Raw genomic sequence first — 22746 nt, 5'->3', positions numbered from 1 at the left:
GGCCGTTACAGATTTCTCAGATGAAATCACAGATTACAAAATTATGTTCCTGAAAATATTTCAGATTTTTTTCCCTTAGGTCACTGCATAAAAATCAATGCTGTCCTATAAAAACATTCAAAAAAAATTACACCGACATGTTCTTAAGGAGAAAACCCCAGGTACTGTATGACAGAAAGGCCCCTTGCTAGCAAAGAACAACCCTGGCTTTTGTATCCGTTACCATTAAGCTTTGCTGTCAGAAAACATGAAACAGTGGCTTAGGGTAGAAACGCTTTTTCTCCAAGAATCTCCACCAATCATGTTTATCCCATTCTGGATTAACTTGTGTTGACAGCTTCTAGAGAACTGAAAACATATCCTAAAATGACTTAAGTAAGTACCTTGTTCCATATTTTGAAGGCATGAAAAAATTGGCTAGCTTTAATCTCTGTGACCTATCTGCAGTCTGCTGAAACACAGCTAAGAAGAAGCAATGAATATCCTTACTGTAAAGAGTCATAATCCATTATATTCAGGTTGAGAATGCGTGTGTGCTAAGGCATGTCCAACCCTTTGCGACCCCATGGACTGTAGATGAGGAAACTGAGGCCCAGAGCAGCAGTATAAATGTTTACGCTCAGTTGCCTCAGTCGTGTCTGACTCTGTGATTGTAGACCTTGCTAGGGTCCTCTGTCCATGCGATTCTCCAGGCAAGAATACTGGAGTGGTTGCTATGCCCTCCTCCAGGGGATCTTCCTGACCCAGGGATCGAATCCAAGTCTCTTGCATCTCTGGCATTGGCAGGCAGATTTCACTACAGTGCCACCTGGGAATCCCATGCAGATTGAGAAAGTATAACAAAGCAGACAGCTTGGGATGGGTGCTCTTCCAAATCAACTTCTCTCTCCTGAGGTCAAGGAAAACTTCTCTCACATGTCTTAGTGAAGCCCTAATTTACTCCAAGCAACTTCCCTGGTGGCCCAGACAGTAACAAATCCTGTGGACAGAGTAGCCTGGCAGGCGATAGTCCATGGGGTGGCAAAAAGTCTGACACGACTGAAGCAACTTAGCGTGCACAGCTTGCTCCATGGAGGCACTGTCGGGTCACAGGGAACCTCGGAGTCTGTTTTCTCCAGCCTGATGTATGATGCTGTGCCAGCAGCTGGTATTTAACAAATACTTGTTGATTTGCAGAACAAATAATCAAATGGCATAGAAATTCCCCAAACTGTTCACAGATCTGAGACTGAAGTGAAGATTGGAAACTGTTCCCCATCTCCGTTCTAATGATCTTGGAGAGAGCAGTGAGCTGTCCTGAAGAGAGATCACAGTTCCTTGCCCATGATTGAACCTGGGTGGCCTGGATGAAAACCAGGAGTTTTAACCACTAGATCACCCCAGGCTAGAGGCTAGAAGCAAAGGGGTCCTCCATTTGAAAGCAGGAAATGTTTCAAGGAGGCAAAAGTTGTAAAAACAAGGTCAAAGTATATTATTGGAGACACAGTACAAGGTATGGGAGAGCACACAGAGAAGCAGTTTATTATTTAAGACAGAAGCTAGGCAGAAATACACACCCAGAGAGGTGTGTGTGTGTCCTGAATGAGGAGCACAGAAAAGAGGTGATTTAAATCACTTATATAGTTCTTCCGGGTCTTTGTTTGAAAGTGAAAGTCACTCAGTTGTGTTCAACTCTTTGAGACCCCATGGACTGAATAGTCCGTGGTATTCTCCAGGCCAGAATACTGGAGTGGATAGCCGTTCCCTTCTCCAGGGGTTCTTCCCAACCCAGGGATTGAACCCAGGTCTCCTGCTTTGCTGGCAGATTCTTTACCAGCTGAGCCACAAGGGAAACCCAAGAATACTGGAGTGGGGTCGCCTATCCCTTCTTCAGCTGATCTTCCCGACCCAGGAATCAAACCGGGGTCTCCTGCATTGCAGGCAGATTTTCTTTACCAACTGATCTATAGGGGAAGCCCGGGTCTTTGTTTACCTTGGCCAATTGTCTCGTTTCTTTTTCCCCACCTGACCTGTTCTAGGACCCTCCCCAACATGCATGTGCAACATTTTGCTAAGATGGAGTCCATTATTGCAGAGGCCTGTGGGTGCAAGCCCACACTTCTTACGGGGTGGTGCCCCCTCCCTTTTGACCCCCAGGGAACCTTCCTGCACGTGTACAGACAGGGAAGTTTTCCTTGACCCCAGGAGTGGTCATCTTATCTCTTTACTTCTGCAGAGCTCAGTTTCTGCCACTAGCTTTGTCCTTAGAGTGTCTGGGTGAAAACAAAGCTTCAGTTTTAATCCACTTGACAAACACCAGCTGTCCAACCCAGGAGCCATCTATCTCCTACCTAACTAACTTTCACTGCACTTTTTTTGATACCTGGCCTCCAGCTGCCTGTGGGTTCAGACTCAGATACAGATGAATCAGAATGAACAGTCCTGCCTGTGGAAGGTTCACAGTCCTTCTTGAGGCAGAGAACACACACCCCATGCCCTGTGGGCCCCGTAGATGCTGAGGGATCTACCAAGAGAGCAGGGAGAACAGTAGATGAGTGGACTCCCGGAGCAGAAAGAGGGAAGATAACGTCCCCCTGAGTGTGGACATTGGTGGTGGACTGGGAGGCTGCTGGGTTCCTAGAAAGGTGCTGCTTGGCCCAGAATTTGGGATGAGGGTGGCAGTGGATAGTCTGAGACAGGAAGAAAGGATTCCAGGCAGGGGATGCACACGTGGTTTCATAGAGGTGGAAATGGAAAGGGCTGGGTATGTTCGAGGATGGGTAGAATGTCAGAAGGGTGGGCCTCACACACTACTATTCTAAGGAGTTTGGACTCCATTCTCCAGGTATCAAGAAGCCATTCTTTCACCCTTTTATCCATTCAGCAGCTCTTCATTTAGTCAACCTATGGTTTTTATTTTACTTATGTATTTTTTATGTATGTATGTATTTATTTATGTGTGTTGGTATAAATCTATGTAAATACATAAATAAAAACATATACACATAAATACATATATACATAAATAAATACATAAGTAAAATAAAAACCATAGGTTGACTAAATGAAGAGCTGCTGAATGGATAAAAGGGTGAAGGAATGGCTTTCTGATACCTATGGTGTTGGAGAAGACTCTTGAGAGTCCCTTGGACTGCAAGGAGATCAGCCCTGGGATTTCTTTGGAAGGAATGATGCTAAAGCTGAAACTCCAGTACTTTGGCCACCTCATGTGAAGAGTTGACTCATTGGAAAAGACTCTGATGCTGGGAGGGATTGGGGGCAGGAGGAGAAGGGGGCGACAGAGGATGAGATGGCTGGATGGCATCACTGACTCAATGGCCGTGAGTCTGAGTGAACTCCGGGAGTTGGTGATGGACAGGGAGGCCTGGGGTGCTGCGATTCATGGCGTCACAAAGAGTAGGACACGACTGAGCGACTGAACTGAACTGATACCATGGTGGCCTGTAGAACTTCCCCAACCAGGGGTCGAACCTGTGCTCCCTGCAATGTGGGAGTATGGAGTCTTAACCACTGGACCATCAGGGAAATCCTTTTTCTAAATTTTTAATTTTTAAATTATTTTGGCCATGCCATTTGGCCTACAGGATCTTAGGTCCCCAACCAGGAATGGAACCCAGGCCCCTATGGTGGAATTGTAGCATCCTAGCCACCAGATCATGAGGGGAATCTCTCAACCTGTGGTTTTTAGGCCCTGAGGCCAGGATAGCCAGATGTCCTCATTTGGCCTAGACCCCATTCTGATGTGTACCTGTCATTCAGGGCATCTCATGTAGTTTACTCTTTGTTGTGGATTTTTCATTGTTTTAAAAGGCATATTACTCCTAAGAGTTGCTATAGTAATCCAAGATGGGTTTGGTAGAGCTTCCCTTGGTGGTTCCATCTTCTGCCGAGATCTTATCTACAAGTACATATTACGCATATGCAGTGTGCAGAATTCTCTCTTAAACATGTGGTTAGATGAGAAAGACAAATAGTGAGAACTTGTCTATTTTTTCCCAACACAGCTAAGACCTTTCAAGGGCAGTATTCAGGACGCACAGTGATCACATCAGATAGCTTGGACTTCAGCCACTGTGTTCAGTCTTAGGTGGTAGAAGGATGAGTATTTTATGCTTCTGCTCCCCCCAGCCACATGGCACCAGTGACACCTGAGGCCACCAGGCTTCCAGTGGGCTGGTCCCATGGAAAACATGGGAAGTATAAATTCATTGTCCATGAAATGTATGCTGGGAAACAAAGGCTGAGCTGTTCTGTTTAAAATAGTCTGAGTGCTCTTGCTAGAATGGTTTTGTTATTTATTGCTTGGTATAAATCTACAGCTCTTTGTTTTATAAATCTTTATTTTATTGTTTGGTAGTGATTTTTTATTTTATCATTAGGTAATGATTTTTTTTTTTTTTGCAGTAAATCCTTTCAGGAACAAATAGCCAAAAAGGCAGCTTGAATTTAGTGAAAAATTAAGTAGTGAATTTCCAGTTCTCAAGAAAGGTGATGATGAATTGCCTAACTTGCTCAGATTTGTCATCACTTACATCCGCAGTAGGGTACTAGTGATGTCATGAGCCACAGGAAAAGCAGACAAGGCCCCAGTGTGAAAAGATGTGGGCAGTAGGGAGTTTCCTTAAAACACTGAAAATAGAACTACCATGCTGCTGCTGCTGCTGCTAAGTCGCTTCAGTCGTGTCCGACTCTGTGCAACCCCTTAGACGGCAGCCCACCAGGCTTCTCCATCCCTGGGATTCTCTAGGCAAGAACACTGGAGTGGGTTGCCATTTCCTTCTCCAATGCATGAAAGTGAAAAGTGAAAGTGAAGTCGCTCAGTCGTGTCTGACTCTTCGAGACCCCATGGACTGCAGCCCACCAGGCTCCTCTGTCCATGGGATTTTCCAGGCAAGAGCACTGGAGTGGGGTGCCATTCCTGGGTATATATTGGGAGAAACTGTAATTCGAAATGATACATGCACCCCAGTGTTCACTGCAGCATAATTTACAACCACCAAGGTATGGAACCAACCTCATTGTCCATCGACAGATGAATCGATAAAGGAGATGTGGTAGATACATAGTGAGATACTAGTGAAAGTGAAGTCGCTCAGTCATGTCTGACTCTTTGCAACCCCAGGGGCTATAGCCTACCAGGCTCCTCCGTCCATGGGATTTTCCAGGCAAGAATACTGGATTGGATACTACTCAGACATAAAAAAGGGATGAAATAGTGCCATTTGCAGCAACATGAATAGACCTTCAGATTATCACACTAAGTGAAGTAAATCAGACAAAATGTGGAATCTTAAAAAAAAAAAAAAGATACAAATGAACTTATACGCAAAACAGAAATAGATCCATAGACATAGAAAACAAATTCTTTGTTATCAAAGGAGAAGGAGGAGAGGAATATAGGAATTTGGGATTAACATATACACTCTACTATATAGAGAGTAAACAATAAGAACCTACTGTATAGCACAGAGAAATATAGTCCATATTTTATAATAACCTATAATGGAAAAGAATCTGAAAGAGGATATGTATATATATGTCTCCCTGGAGAAGGGAATGGCAAAACACTCTAATATTCTTGCCTGGAGAATTCCATGGACAGAGGAGCCTGATGAGCTAGTCTATAGGGCTGTAAAGTCAGACACGACTGAATGACTAACACACACACACAAACAAACACACACACACACACGTGCATACATGCACTCATATATATACCAGTTCAGTTCAGTTTGGTTGCTCAGTCATGTCCGGTTCTTTGTGACCCCATGGACTGCAGCACACCAGGCTTCCCTGTCCATCACCAACTCCCAGATACACACACACACACATATATATACATATATATAACTTTTATTTTTATATACTTATATATATTTATATATTTTATATATATATATAACTTGATCACATTGCTGTATACCAGAAACTAACACAACTTTTAAAATCAATTATAATTCAATAACAAATAAAATAACTTCATTCAGAATTTTTAAAAAAGGAATACTCTGCATTTAAACCTGACTTTTTCTTCTATCCCAAGCAAAACCTAAACCAGCAGCTCGTTCTCCAGTTGCCTGTCTCCCCATCCTGACTGGGATTTCCTCAGATCCTTTTGCCCTGGGTTCTGCCTTATTGCTTCTTCAAGTTTTTCCCACCAGAATTTTCCCTTGCAGACTAAGCCAAGTCTTCAGTCGTAAGATCCATTTCTTTTCCCAGCTGGAGCAGTCCCACTGGCTGCTGACCCTCCTCTCACCTTCACTGCCCAGCCACAGGTAAAGGCATCGTCAGGTCACGATGGTGGTGCCAGTTAGACTTTGCAGGAGGCATTGGATTCACAGCACATGCCCGCCTCAGCGACGCCTACTGAATCCGCTCGCTTTCCTGATTGCGCCAAATTGTCTGTCACCTCTCTCACCATTCACACAGCCTGAGACTGTGCCCACTTTTTCACTGGCCATGTTATAATGTTGATTTGTATAGAACTTCAGTTCAGTTCAGTCGCTCAGTCCTGTCCAACTCCCTGCGAACCCATGAGTTGCAGCACGCCAGGCCTCTCTGTCCATCACCAACTCCCAGAGTTCACTCAGACTCACGTCCATCGAATCGGTGATGCCATCCAACCATCCCATCCTCTGTCGTCCCCTTCTCCTCCTGCCCCCAATCCCTCCCAGCATCAGAGTCTTTTCCAATGAGTCAACTCTTCGCATGAGGTGGCCAAAGTACTGGAGTTTCAGCTTTAGCATCATTCCTTCCAAAGAAATCCCAGGGTTGATCTCCTTCAGAATGGACTGGTTGGATCTCCTTGCACTCCAAGGGACTCTCAAGAGTCTTCTCCAACACCACAGTTCAAAAGCATCAATTCTTCAATGCTCAGCCTTCTTCACAGTCCAACTCTCACATCCATACCTGACTACTGGAAAAACCATAGCCTTAACAGGCACAAAAAACAACAAAGACATCTCTCCAGTTGCCTGTCACCGAGCTGCTTGGTCAGGACAACTGACTCATGTCAGGATAATTAACCTAAAGTGCAAAGCTGTACCCCAAGTCCCCCAAATCTCGGTGGCCTGCCACAACAAATGGTAATTTCTTTAAAAAAATTATTTTATTCAGGTATAGTTGATTTGCAATGTTGTGTTCATTTCTGCTGTACAGCAAAGTGATTCAGTTATTCATATATATACATTCTTTTTCATATTCTTTTCCATTATGGGTTAATTACAGGATATTGAATATAGTTCCCTGTGCTATACAGTTCAGTTCAGTCGCTCAGTCATGTCCGACTCTTTGCAACCCCATGGACTGCAGCAGGCAAGGCCTCCCTGTCCATCACCAACTCCCCGATTTTACCCAAACTCATGTCCATTGAGTCGGTGATGCCATCCAACCATCTCATCCTCTGTTGTTCCCTTCTTCTCCCACCTTCAATCTTTCCCTGAATCGGGGTCTTTCTAATGAGTCAACTCTTCACTTCAGGTGGCCAAAGTATTAGAGTTTCAGCTTCAACATCAGTCCTTCCAATGAACACCCAGGACTGATCTCCTTAAGGATGGACTGGTTGGATCTCCTTGCAGTCCAAGGGACTCTCAAGAGTCTTCTCCAACACCACAGTTCAAAAGCATCAGTTCTTTGGCGCTCAGCTTTCTCTATAGTCCAACTCTCACATCCATACATGACTACTGGAAAAACCATAGCCTTGACTAGGTGGACCTTTGTTGGCCAAGTAATGTCTCCACTTTTGAATATGCTATCCAGGTTGGTCATAACTTTCCTTCCAAGGAGTAAGTGTCTTTTAATTTCATGGCTGCAGTCACCATCTGCAGTGATTTTGGAGCCCCCAAAAAACAAAGTCTCTCACTGTTTCCACTGTTTCCCCATCTATTTCCCATGAAGTGATGGGACCAGATGCCATGATCTTCGTTTTCTGAATGTTGAGTTTTAAGCCAACTTTTTCATTCTCCTCTTTCACTTTCATCAAGAGGCTTTTTAGTTTCTCTTCACTTTCTACCATAAGGGTGGTGTCATCTGCATATCTGAGGTTATTGATATTTCTCCCAGCAGTCTTGATACCAGCTGTGCTACATCCAGCCCAGCATTTCTCATGATGTACTCTGCATAGAAGTTAAATAAGCAGGGTGACAATATACAGCCTTGACGTACTCCTTTCCCTATTTGGAACCAGTCTGTTGTTCCATGTCCAGTTCTAACTGTTGCTTCCTGACTTGCATACAGAGTTCTCAAGAGGCAGGTCAGGTGCTCTGGGATTCCCATCTCTCAGAATTTTCCACAGTTTATTGTGATCCACACAGTCAAAGGCTTTGGCATAGTCAATAAAGTAGAAATAGATGTTTTTCTGGAACTCTCTTGCTTTTTCCATGATCCAGTGGATGTTGGCAACTTGATCTCTGGTTCCTCTGCCTTTTCTAAATCCAGCTTGAACATCTGGAAGTTCACGGTTCACGTATTGCTGAAGCCTGGCTTGGACAATTTTGAGCATTACTTTACTAGTGTGTGAGATGACTGCAATTGTGTGGTAGTTTGAGAACTCTTTGGCATTGCCTTTCTTGGGATTGGAATGAAAACTGACCTTTTCTAGTCCCGTGGCCACTGCTGAGTTTTCCAAATTTGCTGGCATATTGAGTGCAGCACTTTCACAGCATCATCTTTAGGATTTGAAATAGCTGGAATTCCATCACCTCCACTAGCTTTGTTTGTAGTGATGCTTCCTAAGGCCCACTTGACTTCACATTCCAGGATGTCTGGCTCTAGGTGAGTGATCACACCCTCATGATTATCTGGGTTGTGAAGACTCACTCAGTCCTGTGAGTGTCCAGGAGTCTCCAGTGGAGGCGTGGGTTGGCGGTGGCCTGCTGCAGGGCTGGGGACACTGAGGGTAGCAGTGCATGCGTGGGACCTTTTGAAGGAGGTCACCATTATTTTCATTACCTCCACCATAGTTTGGCCCAGGTATGCAATACAGTAGGACCATGTCATTTATCCATTCTATTTGGAAGAGTTTGCATCTGCTAGCCCCTAACTCCCAATCCTTCCCTCCCCCTGGCAGCCTCCTCTGGGTCTGTGTGTGCACGCTAAGTCGCTTCAGTCATGTCCGACTCTGTGCGACCATATGTACTGTAGGGCGCCAGGCTCCTCCGTCCACGGGGCTTCCAGGCAAGAATACTGCAGTGGGTTGCCATTTCCTCCTCCAGGGGATTTTCCTGACCCAGAGATCGAACCTGCATCTTTTGCGTCTCCTGCATTGGCAGGTGGATTCTTTACCACCAGCGCCGTCGTGAAGCACTCTGTGTCTGTGAGTCTGAACAGATGGTGATTTCTCGCTTATGACACAGTCCAGTGCTGTTGGATGACTGCCCTGGACAGCTCTTTTGAGCATTAACTCCTGTATGACTCTGCCTTCTCCTAGAACCTTCCTGTTTCCTCCGTTGAGTTCCCTCCTTAGAGCCAAAAGAGAACTCTGAAAGGATTGGGCAGAGACATTTATGGCTAGGCCTCGACGTGGGTACCTGACTTCCCTTACTACATCCCACTGATCAGGACCCAGGCATCTGGCCTTACCTAACCACAGTGCAGGCTGGGACACGTCAGCTTCCTGTGGGGCTGGGGAGAGGACTTGAGATCGTAAGCACCTCCTCAGCCTCTGCCTGTATCAGGCCACGGGAAACATAGTCGGGAAGGAGTCAGGAGACCTGGCCTCTGCTGCTGACTTGCTGGGTGCCTCTAAGTCATCACAACCACTCCAAGCAGTTTCTTCCTTTTCAGACGCGTGCCACTCCTGCTTGCCTTGTACCTGTTTGTTGTTGATTTTTAGTCACCAAGTTGTTTCTGACTCTGTGCCACCCCGTGAACTGTAGCCTGCCAGACTCCTCTGTCCATGGGATTTCCCAGGCAAAAAGACTGGAGTGAGTTGCCATTTCCTCTTCCAGGACATCTTCCTGACCCAGGGATTGAACTCACGTCTCCTGCGTTGGTAGGATTCTTTACCAATGAGCCACCAAGGAAGCCCATTAGTTAATGTACATTGTTACATAAACTTAATGTGCTAGTTATAGGAGTTGTGGTCTGCACTGTTTTTTAAAAATTAAGATTAGGAGTGTTTGGGGACTTCCCTGGTAGCCCTGTGACTAAGAATCCACGCTTCTAATACAGGAGGCCTGGCTTTGACCGCAACTATCACCCAGCACAGCAAAATAAATAAATAAAATTTCTTTAAAAAAAGATTATAAGGATCTCAGTCATTTATTCAGTAGTTACTTTTTGAACTCCTGTAATAGCCAGGTATTGGACTAGCTGTGGACAAGCTCTGGTCTCTTGATTGTACATTCTGGTGGAGAGACAGATGAAAATCTATAAAGAAATATCATGGTTATGTGAATGACATGATCTAAAGCAAATGAAGGGCTCAGGAGAGGCCCCTCTGGAAAGATGACACTTGAGGTGAGTGTTAAATGATGAGGTAGGTAGAGGCAGATGTGTGAATATCAGGGAGGAGAGTGTGCTGAGCAAAGGGGCTTGACTGTGCAAAGGCCCTGAGGTGGAGAACCAGCTTGGAGGGTTCCTTGAACAGCCAGATTGTTGCATGACAGAGAAAGATGAGGCTGCAGAGTCAGGGATATTACACGTGGCCTTTCCCTCTCTGTGCCTCAGTTTCCTTACCTATAAACTGTAAAACTGGGCTAACATCACCTTCATAGGTTTGCTGTTATTAAATGGAATAATATGAGTAAAGTGCTTAGAAAAATACCTGGCACCTAATACACACTACCCAGGTGTGTGACTGTAGGTACAGTGAGGATTCTATTCCTACCTTGATGGGAAAGCTTTTGGACCGTTTTCAGAAAAGGCGTATCATTCCATTTCGACTGATTCTCATGGCCTGGGCTTGAGGTAGTCAGGGGTTTCCACCCTCCTTTTAAACATGCAGGTAAATAGAGTTGTTTTTTTTTCAATCCCCAGCCAAAAAAATTTCTTTTATAAACATCACATGTTGTTTCCATGAATCAAAATGTGTGTTCTGGTTTCCAAATGCTTATACAGTTCAATCTTTCAAAAGAGTATTTACATAGACACAGAATATACATGAATAAGATCTTGAAGCTTTGGATTTATCCCCTTCTTGAGGCATCACCAAATATTTGTACATAATTTGTATGTACGTTGTCCTGGATTATATTTGGGGATATAAATGAGTTGACAACAGAGCTGCTATGCCTCTTGAACTTTCCATAAATAAAATGTGGTCAGTGTTTTAGAACACACTTTCCCCAAGGTCTGTTTGTGGAACAGGAGAATCTTAGATTAAAACAAGGGCTTTTTTTTTTTTTAATTAGAGTACGATTGCTTTACAATGTTTTGTTAGTTTCTGCTGTACAACGAAGTGAATCAGCTATATGTATACATATATCAGAGGTTAAAGTGTCTGCCTCCAATGCGGGAGACCTGGGTTTGATCCCTGGGTCGGGAAGATCCCCTGGAGAAGGAAATGGCAATCCACTCCAGTATCCTTGCCTGGAGAATCCCATGGACGGAGAAGCCTAGTAGGTTACAGTCCATGGGGTCGCAAAGAGTCAGACACGACTGAGCGACTTCACCATACATATATCCCCTCCCAGTTCAGCCTCCCTCCCACCCCACCATCCCACCCTTCTAGGTCATCACAGAGCACCGAGCTAAGCAACCTATGCAAACCATAATTCAAAAAGACACGTGTACCCCAGTGGTCTCGCAGTTCGTTCCATTCATTCAGTTGCTAAGTTGTATCTGACTTCTGCAACCCCATGGAGTACAGCCTGCCAGGACATGGAGCCAGGACGTGTGTGTGCTAGTCACTCAGTGACTAGAGTCCACCCATGGACTCTAGCCCTCCAGACTCTTCTGTCCATGGGATTCTCCAGGCAAGAACACTGGAATGGGCTGCCAGTTCCTGATCCAGGAGCTTGGACAGGGAGGCAACCTAATGTCCATTGAGAGATGAATGGATAAAGATATATAGTACATATGTGCGTACATGCTCAGTTGTGTCTGACTCTTTGTCACCCTGTGGACTGTAGCCCACCAGGCTCCTCTGTCGTTGGAATTCCCATACTGGAGTGGGTTGCCAGGGGTTCTTCCTGATCCAGGGATCAAACCCATGTCTCCAGCTCCGGCATCAGCAGGCATCGAGCCACTGAGCCACCTGGGAAGCTTGGTATTAGTCATGAAAAAGAATGAAAAACAAGGGCTTTTTAAAATCTCAGGCTTTAGAAACAGATTTTTTTTTGCTTAAATTAGTAAATGGTGTTTTGAGGAAAGAAAAGCTGTAGATACAAAGGAGCGTTCCCATTTCTGCGGAAATCTACTCCTCCACACAAAAGAAGCTAACTTCTATTTGCACTTGCTTATAGTTTCCTGAAAATACAAACAACCAGCCTAGAATGCAATTCCCAGTTCATTTTCTGGCAGCAGCCCTGGCATTGGCATTGAGCGACTTGGCACTCTTGCCTGTGACCGTGAGGGCATCCCAGGCGCTGCGGGGTGAGCTGAGGTCATTGTTGCAGCGCCGGGCTTTGGCCGATGAAGGATTCAGCTGCTGATAGGGAAAAACATGAATACAGATTTATTTTTCTACAGGCAGATAATTTATCCCCTGGTCAATTTGATCTCACAAATCAGTGGCCTTGTCTAATATGTTACCCCAAGAAAGTGTCTTAATTGAGTTTCTGCATTGTGTTAGCATTTACAGGAGATTTGAAAGATAGTTTCCCCAAGTATATGTCTTCTTCTTCTTCTTCTTTTTTAAGAATGACCTAGAAGGCCTTCTAGAGTTTTGCTGCTGGATGGGGTATGAGATTTTAAAACTCAAAGAGGCAGAGCCACCCAGGAGGTACCTTGTCCAGGATTTGTGCAAAGAACCTAATGTCCATTTAGCTCTTGATGGATTCATTCATTTAGTAAATCTTTATGATACAACTGCTTGGGGCCATGGGTTGTCCAGAAGCTGGGAATGCAACAGTGAACAAGGCATGGGGATCCTTACCTTCTAGAACTCCATCTTTCAGGGAAAACAGACAGGGGCCAAGTAAGTGGGTTGAGCCTTCCAGGGCTCCGAGACCAGAGGGCCAGGCTGTTAACTGGGCAGAGCCCATCTTGAGAGGAGGACGTGGGAGGGGTCTGGATGCACCTCCAGGAAGAGGTGACCTTGAAACTGAGACCCTGAGCCTGAGTAAGAGAAGGGCAGAAGTGGAAAAGTGCTCTAGGCAGAAGAAATAGCTTACCAAGTCCCTGTTGTTTTAATTTCTCCTGCTTCTCTTCTTCCTCACCCTTGAGAAAATTCAAGGACACCCAGGTTGGAAAGTGATATGTACAGTATTATCCCACTTTCATTCATTTTTAAAACAGACATAAAAACACAATTATGGATTTTGCATGGATACATAACAGGTATATTAACTTAGCTTTTTGAATAGCATGGAATGAAACTCACTAAATTTGTGAGTGTTTGCTTCTGAGAAAGGCAGAGGAATAAGGCTGTACATGAGGACAAAGAAAGCTATTTCATCTGAAATTATTTATTTACTTTATTGGAAGAGACTTTAAAGAATGTTAACAATAATCAATTCTGGCTTGTTGGTATCCAGGTGTATATTACTTTATGTATCTTTCAATATTTTTTTATACTCCTAACAAAGAAAAACCAAGGGTACAGACTATACATTCTTGAAGTGGAAGTTCATCTTCAGAGAAGATGCTTTCCACAGTCCTTTCGAATGATAATCCAGGAACTCTTAGCAGAGTTCACATCACAGGGCATTAATCTTGGTTCCTCATATAAAGATGAACAGTGTTGTGCTATAGTGAAGGGTTCACTGCGGCCTGCGTCTCACTTGCAACAGAATTTCTCTTGGCCTTCAGTGCAAGATGCCATTTATCTAGTTCCAGGAGACCCACAGTGAATACCAATCTCCCCTGAAATCTTCCCTCCAAAGAATTTTTGTTAGGGTTGTTGGATTTTGTGTTCAGAGTTAGACGATGTAGCCCGTTTTCTATTACCAATATATTTGTGTCTCATTCTCAGAGAAGCTTCAACTTTTAATTGCATCCAGACCAAGTAAAGAATGTTGGAGAAGAAATGATTTATCCCATAGGGAATGAATTTCCAAAGCTTGGGTTCCATTTCAACAGCCTCACTGCAGCCACAGTATTTTCTCAGTGACAGAGAACTGAGAAATCACCAGTGAAACAAGACTATCGTGTCCCGGGTCCCTCCATGTTGCAGTCATTGGAAGACTTCAGGACAGCCTTCCTCATTTCTTATAAACTTTAGGCCCTGGCTTATGGTCGATGTTTTCAGCACCAGACTTGTCATTATTCACAGTCATTTCAACATCTGTGTGGATGATCCCTTTGGGTCTTTTATCTTCCCTCCTCCATCACTTCTTAGTCACCCACATCCATTGTCATTATCCTTGCCTCCACCACAATCTACAGACTTTATTTTCTTGGGCTCCAAAATTACTGCAGATGGTGACTGCAGCTATGATATTAAAAGACGCTTGCTCCTAGGAAGAAAAGGTGTGACTGACTTAGCATATTAAAAAGCAGAGACATTACTTTGGCAACAAAGATCTGTCTAGTCAAAGCTATGGTTTTCCCAGTAGTCATGTATGGATATGAGAGTTGGACCATAAAGAATGCTGAGCACCAAAGAATTGATGCTTTTGAACTGTGGTGTTGGAGAAGACTCTTGAGAGTCCCTTGAACAGCAAGGTAATCAAACCAGTCAGTCCTAAAGGAAATCAGTCCTGAATATTCATTGGAAGGACTGATGCTGAAGCTGAAGTTCCAATACTTTGGCCAACTGATACAAAGAGCCAACTCATTAGAAAGACCCTAATGCTGGGAAAGATTGAAGACAGGGGGAGAAGGGGACGACAGAGGATGAGATGGCTGGATGGCATCACTGACTCCATGGACATGAGTCTGAGCAAGCTCTGGGAGATGGTGAAGGACAGGGAAGCCTGGTGTGCTGCAGTCCATGGGGTCACCAAGAGTTTGACATGACTGAGCCACTCAGCAGAGCCACAACAAGAACAACTGTCGTCACCCCACTGAGTCCTGACTTGTGTCCTTATAACCCAGCATGGATTCCGTAGCCCACCACTGTGGTCATTCCCCCGCCTATGTCCTCTCTCCCTTCATCGTCCTAACTTGGCAAATATCCCTCCACCTCCCCAACCTCCACCCACAGCACTGCTTTACTTCAACTCTGCCTATTCTGGACCTCCACCTAGGGAGCTGAACATGGCTGGGGAGGAAGAGAATACAACCATGCAGAGGACTCAATTGTTTCCTTTTAAATGAGATATAGTTTATGTACAAGATTATATAAGTTATTGTGATGCACAGTTTTTAAAGGCTGCACTCCATTTATAGTTATTAACATTATAGATTATTGACTATATCCCCTGTGTCGTACACTATATCCTTGTAGCTTATTTTGTGAAAGTGAAAGTCACTTAGTCGTGTCCAACTCTTTGCGACCCCGTGGACTATGCTGTTCATGGAATTCCCCAGGACAGAATAGTGGAGTGGGTAGCCTTTCCCTCCTCCAGGGGATCTTCCCAACCCAAGGATCTAACCCAGGTCTTGTTGATTTTGTACATAATAGTTTTTACCTTCCTACTCTGCTCCCTTTCCTCCCTGCCCTCTCCCCGCTGATTCATTCTCTGTATCTGTTAACCTGCTTCTTTTTTTATATTCACTAGTTTGTTGTACTTTATAGATTCCACACTTAGGTGATATTATACAGTATTTGTATTTCTCTGTCTAAATTATTTCACTTAGCGTAATACTCTCCAACAAAGATCTGTCTAGTCAAAGGTATGGTTTTTCCAGTGGTCATATATGGATGTGAGAGTTGGACTGTGAAGAAAGCTGAGCGCCGAAGAATTGGTGATTTTGAACTGTAGTGTTGGAGAAGACTCTTGAGAGTCCCTTGGACTGCAAGGAGATCCAACCAGTCCATCCTAAAGGAGATCAGTCCTGGGTGTTCATTGGAAGGACTGATGTTAAAGCTGAAACTCCAATACTTTGGCCACCTCATGCAGAGTTGACTCATTGGAAAAGACCCTGATGATGGAGGGATTGGGGGCAGGAGGAGAAAGGGACGACAGAGGATGAGATGGCTGGATGCCATCACCGACTCGATGGACATGAGTTTGGGTAAACTCTGGGAGTTGGTGATGGACAGGGAGGCCTGGCATGCTGCGATTCATGGGGTCGCAAAGAGTCGAACACAACTGAACGACTGAACTGAACTGAATACTCTCCAAGTCCATCCTGTGCTGTGCTTAGTCGCTCAGTCATGTCTGACTCTTTGTGACCCTATGGACTGTAGCCTGCCAGGCCTCTGTCCATAGGGATTCTCCAGGCAAGAATAGTGGAGTGGGTTGCCGTGCCCTCCTCCAGGGGATCTTCCCAATGCAGGGATTGAACCGAGGTCTCCTACATTGCAGGAGGGTTCTTTACCGTCTGAGCCACCAGGGAATCCCAGAGTCCAAGTCCATTCATGCTGTTGCAAATGGCAAAATTGCATTCTTTTATGACTTAGTAATATTTCATTGTATATATGTACCACATCTTTATCCATTCATCTGGTGATGAACACGTAGGCTGCTTCAATGTCTTGACTTTTGTAAATAATGGTGTTATGAACACTGGGGTGCAGGTGTCTTTGAATTACTGTTTTTGTTTTTCTCAAATACGTACCCAGGAGTGGAACTGCTGGATCATACGGTAGAGAGGACTCACTTTTAATTCATTTACTTCCAGTGGACCCTCAGCACTCATGGCAGCCCTGTTACATTTCCCTAATCTGTTAAACGTCTGTTCATCTGTTCTCAAACTCCCAGTAGCTCCTCCCATATCCGCTCTTTCGCTGCTGATGACCTCATTCTCTATTTCACTGAGAAAAGCAAAGTGATCAGAAGAAAAGTTTCACATGCCACCACAGCCTCGTGTACCAACCTCCCTGCATCTGCCTGCCTTCCTCTCACTGGGCAGACCATCCGTGCTCCACGGTGTCTTAGATCAGCTCTCCCCGGCCTGCTAATGGCATTGCTCAATCAGTTCTCCCTCTCTTTTACTTTATCAGTTTTGCCTTCTCTGCGGGATTGTTCCCACTGGCAAGCAAACATGCCTTAACTCAGCCCATTTAAAATCCTGTCTTGACCGCACATCCCCTTCTAGTTACAGCCTTTTCACTCTGTTCGTCTTTCCAGCTAAACTCCTTGAAAGACTTGTCTGTATTCATTTGCACCAATTCCTCTCACTCCATTTTCTCTCGATCCTTCTCTTCTCAGGCTTCATCCCTACTGCTCCAGCAAAACAGCCATGTCAGAGCCACCAGTGACCTCTGGTTGCTAAACCCAGTGGTCATATCTCAGACATCATCTTGCTGACTAAACAGCAGCGCCTGATTCAGCCAATCAGTCTTTCCTGCTTGACGCACTCTCTTCGTCTGGCTTCTGGGCGCCACATCCTCCTTCTGGTTGCCTCCTACTTACTGACTCAGTCCCTTTGGGGGTTTAGCTTCATCTTGGAGACATGATAACATTGGAATGCCCCAGGACTCCATCCTTAGACCTCTTTCCTTTTTCATCTACACTCACTCTGTGGGTGGATGAGTGTCATAGCTTTGAACTACCCTCCATAGAGTTTATACATTTACGCAAATAGTCATTATTCACTCAAGGACAATCCAAATTAATTTAGTTCCAAATGTTTTTCTTAACTGGGAATTTTTCAGTGATTCATGGAGAGCTTGCCTATAGTCAAAGGAGCAGATGTGGCATTACATTGTGATAATTTTCTGATCATGGGATAAAGAGAGATTGTATGCAACAAAACAAAACCAAGGATATTCTGCAACAAATATCTCAGTGAGAATGTTTAAAAATTAAATTGTGTTTTCTGCTGTCACCTTCTTAGACTGTGGCTTTAGAGCTTCTGATGTTCATACTTAAGATAAGCCTCCAGCAATTAGAATGCAACAATGGTAAAGCTAAAATATCCCCCTTCCTGTGGTTACTGGGTTATAGTTTCTCCATTGGATGTTATGTGTTTGATTAAAAAAGGCAAGTGGTACTGACACACTACTTATTATAGGAAAAAAAAATTCATGTCACTTACCAGTATGGGGAGCTTAGCAACATGGGGAAGCTACATTTATGTGATGGCGTCCTTTGATCCTTAAGTCTGAGATGGTTAATTAAGATGAAGCGAACAGTGTTGCTTGTGTATCTTTGTTGTTTTTAAATCACTAATCTTTGTCATCTGTAGGTTTTTACAGAATGAAATTCTTATGCTATCGAGTGTGAAACAAATCTGATCAAAACTTTATGACTAAACAGCTTGTATGAAGAAATTAAAAGATAGTGTGAAATAAATGGGGCTTTTGTAAGAATCCTGCCAAATGCTTTTGTAGCCATTTTTCTCTACTTAGTCAGGGAACAAGGAGGGAGGAGGATATTATGGTGAAAAAGTCCTAGGAGAAAGTGGAGAAGGTGAAAACGCATCTTTTTCATCAGTGTATTATGTTTCAAGGCTGCCTGGTATATAGTTTTCACCTGGAAAACAAAAACAGTGACTTTGAGAAGAGCTGATTCAACAATTAATCAATATAATCAGTGTAGATAATTGATCTGGCCTCTTGAGGACCCAAAGTTAATTATCTATAAATTACCTACACAGTTGCCAAATCACCCTTTGAGTTTGAATTTCATAGAAACATTCTATATCTTGAAATTGTCCTATTGTGTTATTTGTAAGAATTGACATTTCAAATGTATCTTTGCTGAGCACCATGTCTGAGTGCCATGGTGCTTTAGAATGTGCAGATGTGAGATGTGTGCTAAGATCCAGTTGGGCCTGGTATTCTTTGTAAGCTATGATTTATTAATTAGTAAGACTGATCCTGGAACTTCCCTCGTGGTCTAGGGCTAAGACTCTGTGCTACCAATGCAGGGAGCCCAGGTTTGATCCCTGTTCAGGCAACTGGATCGCACATGCCTCAACTAAGAGTTCGCATGCTGCAACTAAAAAAAAAAAAACAGAACAAAAATGCATGCTGCATTTTTGTATATGGTGCAGAGACCTAGTACAGCCAAACAAATTAATAATTAATTTTCAAAAGTAAGACTGATCCAATAGTTTGCAACTTTGAGACAGACTCCCTAAGAATAATCTCATGTACCCTAGAGAATTGTGGAATTTGTGAAAAGATAATAAATGCTCGTCTTTTACTGGGAACGCATTATGGTAGAATGCCTTTTCTGGCCTCATTCAGAGTTGAAGGAAAAAAGCATGATCTGGGGTATTAAACTTTTCGCTGCTCATTTCAGTAATTGGCTTAGACGTGAAGGCTTCAGACGCCATTTCCATGACACAGTTTTCCCCTTGGCCGTTTTCTTGGCAGGTTCCGGAGGGAAAAGTGGTAGTTCTTAATTTCCGATTCATAGACCTGGAGAGTGACAACCTGTGTCGTTATGACTTTGTGGATGTGTACAATGGCCACGCCAACGGCCAGCGCATCGGGCGCTTCTGCGGCACGTTCCGGCCTGGAGCCCTCGTGTCCAGCAGCAACAAGATGATGGTGCAGATGGTTTCCGACGCCAACACAGCTGGGAATGGCTTCATGGCCATGTTCTCTGCCGCGGAACCAAATGAAAGAGGTATTGTTCCCACATTACAGCAATAATAAGGGCCCATAGTTACTGAATGCCTCCTTTATGTCAGGCACTGTTCTAGGCACTTAATGCAAAGTTTAAGAGCAATTCTTCTCAAACAGAGAGCTAATAAATACCACCAAATCATCAGTGTTAGTCAGTCATATTCGACTCTTTGTGACCCCATGGACTATAGCCCACCATGCTCCTCTGTCCATGGAATTCTTCAGGCAAGAATACTGGAGTGGGTTGCCATTCCCTTCTCCTAAGGATCTTCCCAACCCAGGGATTGAACCTGATCTCTGGCATTGCAGGCAGATTCTTTACCGCTGAGACCACCAAACCATCAAGAGACCATTAAAACAAATCAGTCTTGCCAATGGGCAGGGATGGACTGGGAGTTTGGGGTTAGCAGATGCAGACTGTTATATATAGAATGGTTAAACAAGTCCTACTGTATGGCACAGGGAATTATATTCATGTATTCTGAGATAAATCATATATAAAAATCAGTATTTGTTTAAAGCCCATATATATTCTTATAAAATTCAAATGTAGAAATTCATGGAGTGAAAAATGTGAAACCTTGCATATATAGAGTGACTTTTCACCCCATGGTAGTCCCCTATTAGAAACAGCCATGCATGGCTGGTGGGTCCCATACATGGTTTGTGCACTTACTTATTAGTTTGTACTTTTGCAATAACTTTTAAAATGTATAAGTGTGATCATGCTTTCATATTGTTTCACAGCTTTTTCTGTTTGGTTCGCCCTACAAGTTGGAGTAGTTTCATATCAGTACATGTGATCTCCCAAGGGTAGAAACCTCCATCCTTGGAAGACAGCTGCAGTGGCCAAGATCTGCAGCCTTCTGCCTAAAGGCACTGCCTAAGCTTTTCTTGCCTTGGACTGTAGCTCAGCCTTGAGATATTAGAGTACAGAATCTGGGGCTGACAGAGCAGCCAGAACACTTGGGAGGAAATCTTGGCTGGGAGCGTCTGAAGAATTGAGGCACAAAATATACATATAAAATCCACCCAAATCTTTGGCTACCAGCTAAACTCTGCATATATGGGGGAGAGCCCAGGTGGCCTGGCACAAAAGCATCATCTGGAATATGAAGAAACCGATCCAAGATACAGCTGCTGCCCATTAGCAGGGTGACAGACTTCTAGCTTGGATCTAGCCAAGTTGAATGCCTCCCAGAACAAAAATCACTTTTCATTGGAACATAGTAGAATCTAGAGACTTTACAGTGTATCATAATGTATGCACATATACATAATATATACACATATACATATACATATGTATATACTTTATATTGTATTCATAATGGCCAGTATCCAATCATCTGATGAAACCAGGAAAGTGTGTCTATATACAACAAAAAAAGCAGTCAATAAAAATTGACCCCCAGGGCTTCCCTTGTGGCTCAGTGATAAAGAATCAGCTTGCCAATGCAGGAGATCCAGATTTAATCCCTGATCCGGGGAGATCCCACATGCTATAGAGCAACTAAGCCTGTGCACCACAACTGTTGCGCCTATGCTCTAGAGCCCAGGAGTTACAGTTACTGAGCCCACAACATGACTGCTGAAGCCCATGCACCCTACAGCCTGTGCTCAGCAACGAGCGAAGTTACCACAGTGAGAAGCTGGCACACCGCAACTAGAGAGCAGCCCCCGCTCACCACCACCCTGCTCACCACAAGAGAAAAGCCAGTGCAGCGACAAAGACCAGCCCGGCCAAAGATAAATAAATAAATAAACTGACCTGCAGCTAGCCCAGGGGTTACCATTAGCAGACAAGCATTTTAAAGCGGCTATTATACATTTGTTTAAAGATTTAAAGGAAAATATATGTGTAAAAAAACAAACTGATTGAAAGTCTCAGAAAAGAATACAATGGTAATGCCAGAGCTGAAAGATAAAGACTGTGAAATTTTGAAATTTATTTGAGGGACTTACAAGTAGATTGGAGATGGTAGAAGAAAAATGCAGTGGTTTTGATTAGTACTGATTCAATTTGAAGAACCAATAGGAAAAAGATGAAAAAATGACAGCCTTGGAGACCAGTGAGACAATATCAGGTGGTCTAACATATGTGTAATTTGTGTCCCAGAGGAAAAAGAGAGTGATAAAAGTGCAGAAAAAAGGAATCTCAAGAAATAATGGCTTGGAGCCACCCAAATTTAGTGAAGAACATCAATTTACAGAGCTAGGAAAGTCAACAAACCCCAAATGAGATGAGTAAAAAATGAAGCCACACCTGGCCACATCATGATTAAAGAAATCAGAAGATAAAGAGAAAATCTTAAAATCAATCAGATAAAACCCAAATTACATATAGAAAAACAGTGGTATGAAGGATGGCTTTCTTCTAATCAGAAACAGTGGAGGCCAGAAGGCAGTGGAACAGCATCAACCCAGAATTCTATAACCAGACTTCAAAAATGAAAGTGAAATAAAGACATTTTCAGGTAAACAACCATGTCACAAGAAATATTGAAGGAAGTTTCTTAAATTGAAGGGAAGTGGCCCCACAGGGTAACCAAAATGTAACAGAAGCAGTGAAGGGCACTGGAAATGGTAAATATAGCAGACTATGTATTATTTTATTTTTTTCTCTTCATTTCTTCACCATCTGTCTGTTCAAAACAAAACAAAAGGCTTAAGTGCATATTGTGGCAAGTATAATATATGATAATAATGGAACAAAGGATGGAGAAGCAAGTGGAAATATGCAATACATGAAGAAATATTTGGTTAACTCTAAAAGGCTGTGATAAGTTAGAGATGCATATTGCAGTCCCTAGAGACTCCATTAAAAATGCCTTTTTTGTTTTAACTAAAAGCCAAAAGATTAGTATAAATACCAGAATTATTTAACCACCGCAAAGAGAGCAGGAAAGGAAGAAGAGATGGAACAAGAGAAAGGTATGACAAATAGAACAAAATAGTAATTGGCACACTCAATCCAAGCATATCAATAAATACATTAAATATAGAGGGTTAAATAC

General features: G+C 43.5%; 1 protein-coding gene across 1 annotated transcript in view; it reads left to right on the top strand.

Annotated features, from left to right (window-relative positions):
• Window positions 1-22746, top strand: part of PCOLCE2 (procollagen C-endopeptidase enhancer 2) — an 83667-nt gene that overhangs the window by 34921 nt on the left and 26000 nt on the right. The window contains exon 3 of the mRNA XM_040234178.1: window positions 19475-19730. Within this exon, the coding sequence (XP_040090112.1) occupies window positions 19475-19730 (256 nt within the window). The remainder of the gene's footprint in view (window positions 1-19474; window positions 19731-22746) is intronic.

This window comes from Oryx dammah, unplaced genomic scaffold (assembly GCF_014754425.2).
Source record: "Oryx dammah isolate SB20612 unplaced genomic scaffold, SCBI_Odam_1.1 HiC_scaffold_2, whole genome shotgun sequence".
In the NCBI taxonomy this organism is placed as follows: Eukaryota; Metazoa; Chordata; class Mammalia; order Artiodactyla; family Bovidae; genus Oryx; species Oryx dammah.
Note: the sequence above shows the minus strand (reverse complement) of the source record. Positions and strands in the feature narration are given on the sequence as shown.